At 51.0% G+C, this 13,880-nt stretch overlaps 4 protein-coding genes across 4 annotated transcripts in view; 3 read left to right on the top strand and 1 right to left on the bottom strand.

The window, feature by feature from the left end:
• Positions 1 to 6: 6 nt before the first annotated feature.
• On the top strand, positions 7 to 3,702 carry LOC117592118 (ubiquitin carboxyl-terminal hydrolase 20). The gene is made up of 5 exons (XM_034285656.1): positions 7 to 243; positions 362 to 740; positions 796 to 1,588; positions 1,651 to 3,020; positions 3,081 to 3,702. Exons 1-5 carry the CDS (start codon positions 160 to 162, stop codon positions 3,392 to 3,394), a joined length of 2,940 nt encoding a protein of 979 aa, XP_034141547.1. The 5' UTR covers positions 7 to 159; the 3' UTR covers positions 3,395 to 3,702.
• A 211-nt stretch (positions 3,703 to 3,913) lies between these two features.
• Positions 3,914 to 6,000, top strand: LOC117592127 (SET domain-containing protein SmydA-8). Its single transcript, XM_034285671.1, has 6 exons — positions 3,914 to 4,151; positions 4,220 to 4,671; positions 4,725 to 5,153; positions 5,213 to 5,320; positions 5,387 to 5,571; positions 5,649 to 6,000. The coding sequence occupies exons 1-6, from the start codon at positions 4,020 to 4,022 to the stop codon at positions 5,888 to 5,890; spliced, it is 1,548 nt and encodes a 515-aa protein (XP_034141562.1). The 5' UTR covers positions 3,914 to 4,019; the 3' UTR covers positions 5,891 to 6,000.
• A 922-nt stretch (positions 6,001 to 6,922) lies between these two features.
• LOC117592115 (ATP-dependent translocase ABCB1) lies at positions 6,923 to 12,815 on the top strand. Its single transcript, XM_034285653.1, has 9 exons — positions 6,923 to 7,138; positions 8,329 to 8,548; positions 8,609 to 8,892; positions 8,951 to 10,907; positions 10,977 to 11,282; positions 11,340 to 11,479; positions 11,545 to 12,106; positions 12,164 to 12,310; positions 12,375 to 12,815. The coding sequence occupies exons 1-9, from the start codon at positions 7,020 to 7,022 to the stop codon at positions 12,573 to 12,575; spliced, it is 3,936 nt and encodes a 1,311-aa protein (XP_034141544.1). The 5' UTR covers positions 6,923 to 7,019; the 3' UTR covers positions 12,576 to 12,815.
• A 6-nt stretch (positions 12,816 to 12,821) lies between these two features.
• Positions 12,822 to 13,880, bottom strand: part of LOC117592555 (heat shock 70 kDa protein cognate 5) — a 4,026-nt gene continuing 2,967 nt past the window's right edge. Inside the window, exons 4-6 of the mRNA XM_034286430.1 lie at positions 13,694 to 13,879; positions 13,493 to 13,633; positions 12,822 to 13,430 (exon numbers count right to left, since the gene is read on the bottom strand). Of these exons, the coding sequence (XP_034142321.1) occupies positions 13,314 to 13,430; positions 13,493 to 13,633; positions 13,694 to 13,879 (444 nt within the window). The 3' untranslated portion in view covers positions 12,822 to 13,313. The remainder of the gene's footprint in view (positions 13,431 to 13,492; positions 13,634 to 13,693; position 13,880) is intronic.

Raw genomic sequence — 13,880 nt, 5'->3', positions numbered from 1 at the left:
CACAGTCATTTTGCGCATCGCTTTGAGTGCGATAGTCAACGACGACTCATCGATTGGCGCAATCGGTTGCTGCTCGTCCGTCCCCCACTCAAATCCAAATTCTCAATAAAATTACAAAATATACAAATATATTTGGAAACCAACAGGCCAATAAATAGAATGAGCTTTGGATTTAACACACAATCGCAAAGTACACATGAAGAAAGCAATAATCGTACCGTGGAGTCGGATCTGGCGCAAAAGGTGAGCTGTCTCCCTTGCGTTCGCATTGTTTTGACCAATCAGAAGTGAACTCTATTACATGACTTTCGATTTTGTTCATTGACAAGCGTGTGAAATTGTTCGTCCTTTGCCCTTCCAGCACGCAAACGGACACGCCATGGCAGATGCCAACCATGACCCCTATTCACACGATAGAAACATGAGTTCCCTCGAAGCACTCTTCAGTGGCTCGCTGAGCTCGCTTGCCCAGAGAGACGAGAGCGTGGAGGAGGATGTCGTCGGGTCCGGGACAGGCCTCGTCGGACTGCACAACATTGCCAACACTTGCTACATGAACTCGGCGATCCAAGCGCTGAGCAATCTGCCGCCTCTGACGCACTACTTCATCAACTGCAGCGATCTGGTGGAGTACATTGCGGATCAGAGTGCACTTGCTCGTATCTGCAAGCCAGCAGGGCTGGCCAAGAGCTACAGGCGCCTGATGCAGGAAATCTGGACGGAGATGGAAGATCCAAAAGGTAGATTTTCGTATTTGAAATTATCAAAATGCCATAACCAAATGTTGTCTTTCAGAATACATTGCACCGCGTGGCATTTTGTATGGCATACGGTCTGTGCATCCGATGTTTCGTGGCTACCAGCAGCATGACACTCAGGAGTTCCTCCGCTGCTTCATGGATCAACTGCATGAGGAGCTGACGGAGCAAGTTTTTGTACAGCCGCAGCAGCAGCAACAATCGCCACAGCAGCAGAATAATCAGCCCAACGAAACTGACGATGACAACGAGGACGAAGTGACGCCCGCATCACATTCGCCGGCAGACTCTGAAAGCGACTATGAAACGTGTGAGAGCAGCATGTCGGAATTCATGGGGGAAGTCCATATGAACACCGAATACTTTGTTACGCCGAGCCGAACTGCCGTGGGTTCCAGCACTACCCAAATGCCAGTGTCTGCTCCAAAGCAACAGCAGCAACAGCGTCAGCAGAAGCAGCGTGAAACATCGCCGGAGCAGAAACCACCGGTAGAGTCAGCTCGTTCCATCATCAGCGACGTGTTCGACGGCAAACTGCTGTCCGCTGTTCAGTGCCTTACCTGCGATCGCGTGTCCTCACGACAGGAAACATTCCAGGATCTTTCACTGCCCATTCCCACACGAGACTTCCTCACTATGCTGCACCAGACGCACAGCATAAGTGTCCAGAGTCTGAGTGCCGCCGAAACGTCGAGCAGAACCAATGACGGCTGGTTGACGTGGATGTGGGGCGTGTTCCGGTCGTGGCTGTACGGACCCTCGGTCACACTCTACGACTGCATGGCCAGTTTCTTCAGTGCGGATGAGCTCAAGGGCGACAACATGTACAGGTGACAGTATGCTCCATTCAGTTATCTCGATTCGATGCCTAATTGTCGGCATTTCCTTCCAGCTGCTCGCGATGCAACAAACTGCGTACGGGCATCAAGTACTCGCGTGTCCTCAACCTGCCCGAGGTGCTGTGCATCCACCTGAAGCGATTCCGACACGATCTTTCCTACAGCTCGAAGATCTCGTCGCATGTTTACTTCCCCCTGGAGGGCTTCGACATGCGGCCGTACGTGCACAAACTGTGCAAGAGCGAGGTGCCCATCTACAATCTTTCGTCCGTGATCTGCCACCATGGCACCGTCGGCGGTGGCCACTACACCTGCTATGCACGCAACGCTCTGAACGGACGCTGGTACGAGTTCGACGATCAGTTCGTGAGCGAGGTGAATCCCGAAGTGGTGCAAAACTGCCAGGCCTACGTGCTCTTCTACCAAAAGCACAATCCACTGATTAAGCTCATTCGCGAGGAGGCCGTACATCTGTCCAATGCGCATCCGCTCTGCGACTCGGACATTCAGTTCTACGTGACGCGTGAATGGATCTCCCGGCTGGCCACCTTCTCCGAGCCGGGCCCCATCAATAACCAGGAAATGCTCTGCCCTCATGGCGGCGTCCTACATTCCAAGATACCCATGATCAGCCAGATTGCCGTGCCCATTTCCCAGCCCCTGTGGGACTTTCTGTGCAAAAACTTTGGCGGTGGACCGCCAGTTAACATTCTCTTTGAGTGCGAGATCTGCAAGCGGGCGGCCGAGGCGCTCTGCCGGCGACAGCAGCATGAGCTCAACGAGTTCACAAAATTGAATGGGCTCCAAAGCGAGTTCGATTCATCTGCCATCTATGCCATTGACATGCCCTGGCTACGCTCTTGGCAGAACTTTACACGCGGAAAGACCTCCAAGGAGCCAGGGCCCATCAAGAACGATGGCATATGCGCCTCCACGGACAGCAACTGCACCATTCGCTGTGTGAGAATCGGCTCCGATTATGCGCAGCTCAATGCACGCTCTTGGCGGCTTCTGCATGGCATCTATGGCGGCGGACCCGAGATATTGCTACGACAGGCTCTCTCCGACGACGAAGACGGCGACGAGGAGATCGAAATCATCGAACAGGATGCCGAGTGCTATGACGCGCAGGAGCCCGAAGCAGAAGAGGAAGAGATTACGGCCGAAAGCTATCAGGGCAATCATTCCGACACCGAAAGCAGCCGAGGACGCCGCACCACACCCAGTCGAAGTGTGAGTCCCGTTCCCGGCCCATCGCCAAAGCCACCGCAAACTGTTGAGACAACACCCATACCCGAGCAGCACAACACGCCCAAATCGAAGCGCAGCAGAACCAGCGTGACTGCCTTGCGGCTGAACATGCGAAAGCGAGGGAAGCGCAATCGCAGCAGCTTCAAGCACACGGACATGTTTGGAGCGAAAGGTTGGTCAAGGCCTCGCCAGCCACAGAGAGTAGTTTCTCATTTATGTTTTGCACTTTCAGGAAATTACAATGCCAATACCAATGCGGAGCCACCCGCTGCAGCAGACCATCGGGAAAAGGATAAAGAGAAGGAAAAGAAAAAGGAGAAAGAGGAGAAAACCACAGCATTTCAGAGCGAATACAGCATACCAATATCGATACCATTCCAAAGTGACAATTTCCAGGTCAACGGCTTGCCGGATAAGACGCGGGAGAAGGGCAAGCGGCGGAACAGTGTCGGCGGCAGCAAGGCCAACAACAAGGAGAACGTCACGCTGCAAAAGTTTGTGACGGTGCGCGAGCCCAATGGCACCGCGGACGAGACTGATATTTGATCGACGGGGCGAGCAGCTCCCAAGCCCAAAAACAGGCCACAATCAAGGTTTAGGCGCAAACCGAAGCGGCATTAGTGTTATATACCTCAGTGTATAGCTGGGTGGAGGCTATATAAATTGTGTAAAAATTGTATTTATCAGTTGATTATTGAGTATTGCAATACGCATACAAGTTTCTAGTTTTACTAGCTGTAATTGAGAGGCAACAGGCAAAGCCCGCTCCTTGCCTACACGAGAGCACTCAAACGATTGTACATAACATTGAAGGATTTAATTGAATTTGGAAAATAAATCAGATTATGCATGCATCAACCACGCCCAGCGAGCGACGTTGGGTAATGTTTCAAAGGCTACTTTTAGGGTGGCTGCCTCAGCCACACATGAGTGTGCATTGGTCCACTCCACATAGTGCCACAGTGGGCTATTTATAGAGCCCGCACCCCCCTCTTCCACACAGATGTGCTCTTCTAATGACTGCCCGACAGCTCGGCGGCACAGTTTCAAGAGGCAGAGGCCCAGCGAATCGTGTACCTCTCGTGTGGATGCACACCGCGCTGATACGTGTGTACGTGCTGGGTGCTGTTAGTGTGTTGGAGATTCTCGTTGGAAAAGCATCTTCATTGCGATGAATCCCTGCAATGTGTGCGAGCAGCCGACCAAGAGCAAGTGCTCCAACTGCAATCAGGTGTCCTACTGCAGTGTGCAGCATCAGAAGCAGGACTGGAAGGCGCACAAATCCAGCTGCCATCCGTTTAAGGCAAGAACTTTCCCGAAGTTTCCCACCGCAAACGACATAACCTCAACCTCAATCACTTTCACTTGCAGATTGCCCACAATGAGCTGCTCGGGCGACACTTGGTGGCCACGCGCAACATAAAGCCGCACGAGATCATACTGAAGGAGGCGCCGCTGGTGCGGGGACCAGCACAGATCACGCCGCCTGTCTGCATGGGCTGCCTGAACAGCATCGAGCCGGAGGATCACATCGATTGCGACCTGTGCGGCTGGCCGCTGTGTGGACCCGAGTGCAAGTCGCTCGAGGAGCATCGGGCTGAGTGTCAGCTCACCCAGCAGCGGGGCCAAAAGGTCAATGTGCACGAATTCAATGGCTCCCATCCGCTGTACACCTGCGTGAGCACCGTGCGCTGTCTGCTCATCGGCGAGACGAGCCCGGAGAAGGCGCGTAAGTTCCAGGAGCTCGAGTCGCTGGAGTCCACCAGGCGTGGCTCCAACCAATGGAAGGCGGATCTCGCCAGCATTGGCCAGTTTATACCCAAGTAGGCAGTCAGTTGGCAGCACTCTGACCGAGACTATAACCCATCGATTGCAGGTTCTTCAAGACGGAGAGATTTAGCGAGGAGGAAGTGATGAAAGCTGTGGGCGCCCTGCAGATCAATGGCCACGAAGTTCCCACCTCAGATCCACCACATGTTGCTGTCTTCTACACGGCCTCCTTCACGGAGCACTCCTGCATGCCGAACCTGGCCAAGAGCTTCAACAAGAACGGACACTGCATCCTGTGGGCGCCGCGCGAAATCAAGAAGAACTCCCACCTGAGCATCTGCTACTCGGACGCCATGTGGGGCACCGCCGACCGGCAGCGTCATCTCGTCCAGACGAAGCTCTTTAAGTGCGCCTGCGAACGCTGTGCGGATGTCACGGAGCTAGGCACCAACTACAGCGCCATCAAGTGCGAGGACAGCCGCTGCGATGGTCTCATGTTGCCCAGCAAGTCTGACGATTGGAATGGCAGCTGGAAGTGAGTGACCGTAGCTGCATTTTATATAATTATCTTCATGCCTTGTTGCTGCTTTCCAGGTGCCGCGAGTGCCAGAAGCAGGTGCAGAGGCACTACATAGATCGCATTCTGGAACGAGCGGGCAAAGACCTGCAGACCATGGAGAAGACTGCGGAAAACGGCTTAAAGTGAGTGAATGCTGCCAGTGTTTGAAAGGGTTTGCCAATGCGTGCTCATTCCTCTTCCCTCTGCAGATACCTAAAGCACTACGAAAAGTGGCTGCCGCCGCGTCACTTTCACATGAGTGAGGTGAAGATACTGCTCGTCCAGCTGCTGGCCAAGGATCAGCAGGAGCTGATGGTGCTCGCCGACGATAAGTTGGCGCTGAAGCTGCAGTTCTCCTCGGAGCTCGTTCAGCTATACGAGACCCTTGCGCCATGTAAGTGCCATTATTGGACATTGCACAGGGGGCAGCCATATCTCAAGTGTTTTTGTTCTGTTTTATTATCCCCCCAGGTGAGGTACGCACACTCGGCACGCTCTGCTTTGAGCTGCACTCTGCCATCGCTGAGCAGACGCGTCGCGTGTCCCTAGAGACGAGTCTGTCGCCGAAGGAGCGGCTGGAGGAGTCACTGCTGTACGTGGACAAGTGCGTCAACTACTTGCAGTACGAGTCGGACATCTTTGTGGAGGGTCACATACTCAAGCAGGCCAAAATCAATCGCGATGCGCTGCGCATGGTCATGAGGATTTCCTAGTTTGGCAATTGAATCACTGCAAACCATGTCGGCCAGAGATAGCAGCAATTAATCAGAAGTCTCAAGTGTATGGCTCTTTTCGAAATCAATAATAAATTGAAATTACTGGATTTGCTTAATTTCATATCTGCCAAGCGATTGCCATCCAACCGACATTCACGGAACACGTACAAACTGCAGGGTAATGCCAATGGCTTGCTCACGCGCTCAACGTCATAGTCGGAGCTCTAATCGAATCTAATTCGATTTGAACAATTTAATTGGGCGCGTGAGGAAGCCCCGATAAGGTTAAGATAATCAGTTTTGTGTGTGTTTGTGGTCCCGCTCCTCCGGCAGCACTACCTCCTCCATCTCTCATCATACCATAGCTGAGGTTGCACTTACTCATAATACATTCATAGGCTGGTGCGGTGATAAAGATGAGTTAACTTATCTGGCAAACGGCAAAGACTTCTTTATCTTTGTACATATAAAAACACTTTTTATAGGCATCATTAAATCAATTTGGAATCAATGTTCTTTCTTTTGGATATGTCAGGAAGAAGGACATCTACCAGATGATGAAATATTCATCTCAATGTGCGCAATCCATGGAAAATGCCTTGCCATGATCGATTGTATGCGTATCTTCAATGTGCAATTATTGGACTTATGGCATTTACGCGAGTATATATAGTGTTTCCCCTGATATCCAATAGATCATTGAGTACTTAAAAAACCGAAATTTGCCAAGAGCTGGCATTGAGGATATCCCCCTCTGCCATCGTCACATTATTAAATTCCATTTGGAGCACCTCTCATTAAATGCTTTCACGTTCTGTGGTCATTTATTTCCATTGAGTGTCTGGGCAGGTATTTCACCAGCAGACCAGAATCACCGTTAGTCTCAAGAATTTGGCACTTGTTCAATTTACATGGTCGATAAGCACTATCAGACGTGATAAGGCCTGATTCTACGGCTTTTGCCTGCTCGGCGCTTTCCGCATATATAAAAGCCCGCGCTTGTGCACACATTTTAGTATTCTTTTTTGACCAGGTACCGCTACCACCAGGACATCTCTGAAAACTTAAACGTATTAACATTGATATTGATCGGTAGTGTGAATTTTCCATTGAAACATACACCAGGATGACCGCCTCGAATGGCGTCGTCGGCAAGGACGATGATAAATCGCGTTTGCAGTACAAATCAAACATCGTCCTGGGATCATCTGCATTCGAAGATCAGGATAAAGACTCAAAGAGCTTGTAAGTTGCAACAAATCACAGATCAAAGGACTTACTCCTCCACAAGTGCCCATGTGAATCATTGTTAAATGTTTAAAGAAACATTAGGTGTGGGAGTACTTGTGGCCCATTCAGAAATTGAGTGATCGTTTAGTTCCTCCCTCTAAGCAAGGAAGAAAGGAAATGCTTTTATAAAATTGTGCTGTGAAATATGTATAACAATGCCGTTGTTGTCTGCAGCCAATTCCTAACTCTGCCACCAGGAAGTTGACAATGTAAAGGCAAAGGAGTTTTTTCACCTTTTACGCAAAGTGCATTTCAACGATGACATTGCTAATTGCAAACTAATAAACATTAAAGTGACGGCCTGTGATACCCTTTCGAAGGCGTGACATTACGTAGTGAATTTACCAGGCTCTCAAGTTACGTGATTTCACCACATATTCTCTGCTCTCTTGTGAGAACCAAGGTGAATTTACTAACATTTTTTTAAATAAACTACTCTTGTTGGGGACAATCCGTTGCAAGGGGAATTTACATAGAAAACTTGACGTTATAAATAAATTAATATTGATCCATTGCATTCGTTTGTCGCAAGGTTTTCCACCTTAATCTTACTCCAAGAATATTCAACTTGGTTTGTCAGTGGGCATACATAAAACAACAACAACAAACAAACACCCCAAGAGCCGGGAGCAGCGAGTTGAAAAGCGGATTTCACCTCATTACTAAATTCACCTTGAGTCAGACACACTTTAATGCGCTTCTGCAGAAAGAGAACCCGTTTCGCCGACATACATAGAAACTCGTAAGGTAGAGTATCTGTTGCGCCGTTGCTAACATTCGTTCGTTTATCTTTTATCGATGGTTAATGCAATAAATTTGGAAAACAAAAAAACAATAGCGCAGGGTCTGGTCTGCGGGCTCAATATGATAATAGTAGGTATAGTACGTACTACTAAATATGCACACACACACACACACGTACTATGCGCTTATCTTCATTGTGTTGTTTGATAATGGAAAAACCAATGTGTAGAAGTCGCGCGCTGATATGTGGGCTGTGTAGTGACTGGTGTCATATGGCGTGCCTCGGTTGGCTATATCTATTGGGGTTTGGGTTCACGTTCATGGCGTTATGGCGTCAATAGAACACTGATAAACTATAATACTCACCGATGATTGGCGTGCGTGCTCGCCCCTTATTGCAGTGCACCCAACAAGACGAATAAGAATTCCAATCATGACGAGGCAGAAGAGAAGAAGGACGATGGCTCCTACAACGAGGATGTCAAGCAGGTCGGCTACCTCCAGATGTTCCGCTATGCCACCACCAAGGATCGCACACTCTACATCATCGGGCTGCTGTCTGCCGTGGCCACAGGCCTCACGACTCCTGCCAACAGTTTGGTCTTCGGCAACTTGGCAAATGTAAGTGAAATGTGCAGTGATTACAGTTTTCCCCTCTTACATGTACATCTCCTCCTGTAGAACATGATCGATTTAGGCGGCACAGTTGAGGGTAGAACGTACCAGCGTGACGGCGATGACCAGGGAGACTTGCTGCTGGACAAGGTGCGCGAGTTCTCGCTGCAGAACACCTACATTGGAATTGTGATGCTGGTGTGCTCCTATATCTCCATCACCTGCTTCAACTACGCCGCCCACAATCAGATTCTGACCATCCGATCCAAGTTCTTCCGCTCCATCCTGAACCAGGACATGAGCTGGTATGACTTCAACCAGAGCGGCGAGGTGGCCAGTCGCATGAACGAGTAAGTGGCTTCCCAAGCATACACCAAACCATCCTCTTAACTCATCTCTGCCCCTTAGGGATCTGTCCAAAATGGAGGATGGCCTCGCCGAAAAGGTCGTCATGTTCGTCCACTACGTTGTGTCCTTTGTGGGCTCCCTGGTGTTGGCATTTGTCAAGGGCTGGCAGCTGTCGCTGGTTTGCCTGGTTAGCCTGCCGCTGACTTTCGTCGCAATGAGTCTGGTGTCGGTCGCTACGTCCAGGTTGGCCAAGCAAGAGGTGACCCAATACGCCAGAGCTGCAGTCGTGGCCGAGGGCGCTCTATCCGGTATACGCACAGTGAAGGCGTTCGAGGGAGAGAGCAAAGAGGTGTCGACCTACAAGGAAAGTGTTGTGGCCGCCAAGCTGCTCAACATCAAGCGCAACATGTTCTCCGGCATCGGATTCGGCACTCTCTGGTTCTTCATCTACGGCTCGTACGCCCTGGCCTTCTGGTATGGCGTGGGACTGGTGATCAAGAGCTACCACGATCCGTATTACGCCAGCTACGACGCCGGCACCATGATTACTGTCTTCTTCTCCGTGATGATGGGATCCATGAATATTGGCATGGCCGCCCCCTATATCGAGGCATTTGGCATTGCCAAAGGCGCCTGCGCCAAGGTCTTCCACATCATCGAACAGATCCCAACTATCAATCCCATCGGCCATCAGGGCAAGAGCCTCAACGAGCCCCTCACCACCATCGAGTTCAAGGACGTCGAGTTCCAGTATCCGACGCGCAGCGAGATTCCCATTTTGAATCGTCTCAACCTGAAGATCCATCGCGGTCAGACAGTGGCCCTGGTCGGACCCTCCGGCTGCGGCAAGTCCACGTGCATCCAGCTGCTGCAGCGCTTCTACGACCCCTCCGCCGGCGATCTCTACTTCAACGGCCACAGCCTGCGGGACATTGACATCAACTGGCTGCGCTCCCGCATCGGAACCGTCGGCCAGGAGCCCGTGCTCTTCGCCACATCCATCTACGAGAACATCCGCTATGGGCGCGAAGACGCCACCGATGCTGACATTGAGGCGGCTGCCGAGGCGGCCAATGCGGCTGTGTTCATCAATAAGCTGCCACGCGGCTATAAGACGCTGGTGGGCGAGCGGGGAGCACAGTTGTCTGGCGGACAGAAGCAACGCATTGCCATTGCACGTGCATTGATACGCGACCCGGAGATCCTATTGCTGGATGAGGCTACCTCGGCCCTGGACACCGCCAGTGAGGCGAAGGTGCAGGCTGCCCTGGAGAAGGTCAGCGCTGGACGCACCACCATCATTGTGGCTCATCGGCTGTCGACGGTGCGACGAGCGGACAAGATTGTGGTGATCAACAAGGGCGAGGTGGTGGAGAGCGGCACGCACCAGGAGCTGATGATGCTGAAGAATCATTACTTCAATCTGGTGACCACACAGCTGGGCGAGGATGACGACACCGTGATGAGCCCCACCGGCGACATTTACAAGAATTTCGACATCAAGGACGAGGACGAGGAGGAGATCCAGGTGCTGGAGGATGAGGACGAGCAGGAACCAGAGGCCGTCACAAAGGACAAGAAGAAGAAGAAGAAGAAGGTGAAGGACCCCAACGAAGTCAAACCCATGGCGGAGGTGATGAAGATGAACCGACCGGAGTGGGCACAGATCACCGTTGGCTGCGTCTCCTCCGTGATTATGGGCTGTGCCATGCCAATCTTTGCCGTACTCTTTGGCAGCATCCTGCAGGTGCTGTCCGTCAAGGACAACGACGAGTATGTCCGCGAGAACAGCAATAAGTACAGTCTCTACTTCCTGATTTCCGGCATAGTCGTGGGCATTGCCACCTTCCTGCAGATTTACTTCTTTGGCATTGCCGGCGAGCGACTTACGGAGCGCCTGCGTGGCCTCATGTTCGAGAGGATGCTGAATCAGGAGGTGGCCTGGTTTGACGACAAAGCCAACGGCACTGGAAGCCTCTGCGCTAGACTCTCCGGCGATGCAGCCGCTGTCCAAGGCGTACGTTTTGCCATTAAACTAATTAATTATTCCCCAACTGATGGCTATCTTTTCAATTGATTTACGCAGGCAACTGGCCAGAGAATCGGCACGATCATTCAGTCTATTTCCACACTGGCCGTCGGCATTGGTCTGTCCATGTACTACGAGTGGAGCCTGGGTCTGGTCGCTCTCGCCTTCACGCCCTTCATCCTCATCTCGTTCTACATGCAGCGCACGATCATGGCCCAGGAGAACATGGGCACGGCCAAGACCATGGAGAACTGCACCAAGCTGGCAGTCGAGGTGGTCTCCAACATTCGCACCGTTGCCTCCCTGGGACGCGAGGAGATGTTCCATCGTACCTACATCGGCATGCTCGTCCCGTCCGTCGAAGTGAGTAGCTCCGAAAACCTGCGCAACTCGAACAGCATCTAATCGATCCCCCCACAGACAGCCAAGCGAAACACCCACTTCCGTGGCCTGGTCTATGGCCTTGCCCGCTCCCTCATGTTCTTTGCGTATGCCGCCTGCATGTACTACGGCACCTGGTGCGTGATCAATCGGGGCATCGAGTTCGGGGATGTCTTCAAGTAAGTGCCCGAAAGACTGCCGATCGAGGGAGAATATCAGTCCTACAGTTCACCTCCCCTTTCAGAGTATCCCAGGCCTTGATCATGGGCACTGCGTCGATAGCCAACGCTCTGGCCTTTGCCCCCAACATGCAGAAGGGAATCACTGCCGCCAAGACAATCTTCACGTTCCTGCGTCGCGAGCCAACGATTGTGAACCGCCCGGGAGTGTCGCACGAGCCATGGCACTGCCAGGGCAATGTCACTTACGACAAGGTTGAGTTTAGCTATCCCACACGCAAGGAGATTCAGGTGCTCAAGGGTCTGGAGCTGGGCGTAAAGAAGGGCCAAAACGTGGCCCTGGTGGGTGCCTCCGGCTGCGGCAAGTCCACCTGCATCCAGCTGATCCAGCGCTTCTACGACGTGGACGAGGGCGCCGCGCTCATCGATGAGCATGATATCCGAGATGTCTCAATGTCGAATCTGCGCCAGCAACTCGGCATTGTGTCACAGGAGCCGATCCTCTTCGATCGCACCATCCGGGAAAACATTGCCTACGGCGACAATGCGAGATCTGTCACCGACCAGGAGATCATGTCAGCCTGCAAGAAGTCCAATATTCACGAGTTCATTACGAATCTGCCACTGGTAAGAAACCACTTTTCCCTCCAAAGATTAGTCTCTAATCTGTGACTCCCCCCTTAGGGTTACGACACGAGAATGGGTGAGAAGGGAGCCCAACTGTCTGGCGGTCAGAAGCAGCGCATTGCCATTGCGCGCGCTCTCATCCGTAATCCCAAGATCATGCTGCTCGACGAGGCCACCTCTGCCCTGGATGCCGAAAGCGAAAAGGTTGGTTCAGTCTACCCAGCAGCTGCTTTCAGTAGTCTTAATACTTTGCTTTATCCTTTGGTAGGTTGTCCAAGATGCGCTGGATGCCGCATCCGAGGGTCGCACCACGATCAGCATAGCCCATCGACTGTCTACCGTTGTCCATTCGGATGTGATCTTTGTGTTTGACAACGGCGTCGTCTGTGAGTCCGGCTCCCACAAAAATCTGCTGGAGAATCGCGGAATCTACTACACGCTCTACAAGCTGCAGAGCGGAGCCATGTAGACAGCATTCTAGCATACGATAACGATAAAATAGCATAAATCTAGATCATATAAATATAATATATACATATACATAATAAACCATTGTAAAGCCTAAGAAATCGCGATCAAAGTTAGGTATTCGATTGTACAAGAAGATTATTTAAGATTATTATAAGATTATTTATGTTTGTCATTGCTTAAGACTTCTTTGAATTTATGTACAGAATTTGTATTATTAATTAAAACACTTCAATTCGTAGTTTTGTATGTGTGTGTATGGTTTTGTTTGTTTATTTTATGTTTACATCGATATTTAAATTTAATTTGCTTTTACCCAGTGTCGCTTGTCGGTTGGTTGTCCACTGGAAACCAACGTACCAAAATGTAGCTTATAGTATGACCTATGACCCTACCAGACTGTCGCGTGTTTTGTGCTGTGATCGGTTAGCGTACAACTAGACGGTAGTTAGAATAAACGTAAATATAAGCAAAATCTTACGGGGAACACAGCACCGCCGCAGACAGCACCATCGATCGATTCCATAATAAACAATAAAAACTTTATGCAATCGATCGATGGATGGCATTTTCTGGGTTTCGTCGCTTTCGTCTCACTTGTTGGGGGTAAATGCCGGTTGTGGTTTGTGATTTGGAAAAGGAATATGATGTAGTTATGTTAAACGTAAAACTTAATAGAAATCCAAAAGGGGCTATCATTAAATAGGGGGAACAACAACTATAACTATGGTTGCCTAATTTAGTTCTTGTCTTCCTTCTTCTTCTCGCCCGATGCATCGCCTGAACTGCTGCTATCGGTGGATCCAGCGCTTTCGGTGGATCCGGCACCAGCACTGCTCTCGCGCTCAGCGGACATCTACCCGAAGAAAGTCAATTGATTAACTGATAGCACATAGATCATAGGCTCAGACAGCTTACCTTCTTGTAGGCCATCTCGAAGAGCTTCAGTGAGGCCTGCTGCAGCGAGCTGGTTGCCTTCCTGACCTCCTCCAGATCGGCTGTTTCCTTGTTGGCCAGCAACGTGCGCAGATCGGCAATCTCCTTCTTCAGCTTCTCGCACTGCAAGTAAATCGGGTTAGAAAACCCTACAAGAGATCCCTGTTTTGCGCTTTTGCTTACCTCCTCGGCGGGCAGCTGGCTCTTGAATTCCTCCATCTTGGTCTCAGTGTCGTGCACTATGCTCTCGCCCTGGTTCACGATCTCGATCAGTTCGCGCTTGATCTTGTCGGCGCTGGCGTACTCCTCGGCCTTCTTGATCATGTTCTCGATTTCGTCCTTGCTCAGACCGCCGCTCGACTGGATGACA

Source organism: Drosophila guanche, unplaced genomic scaffold (assembly GCF_900245975.1).
Source record: "Drosophila guanche unplaced genomic scaffold, DGUA_6, whole genome shotgun sequence".
Lineage (NCBI taxonomy): Eukaryota > Metazoa > Arthropoda > Insecta > Diptera > Drosophilidae > Drosophila > Drosophila guanche.
The sequence above is the reverse complement of the archived record's forward strand: the minus strand, read 5'-3'. Positions and strand labels throughout refer to the sequence as shown.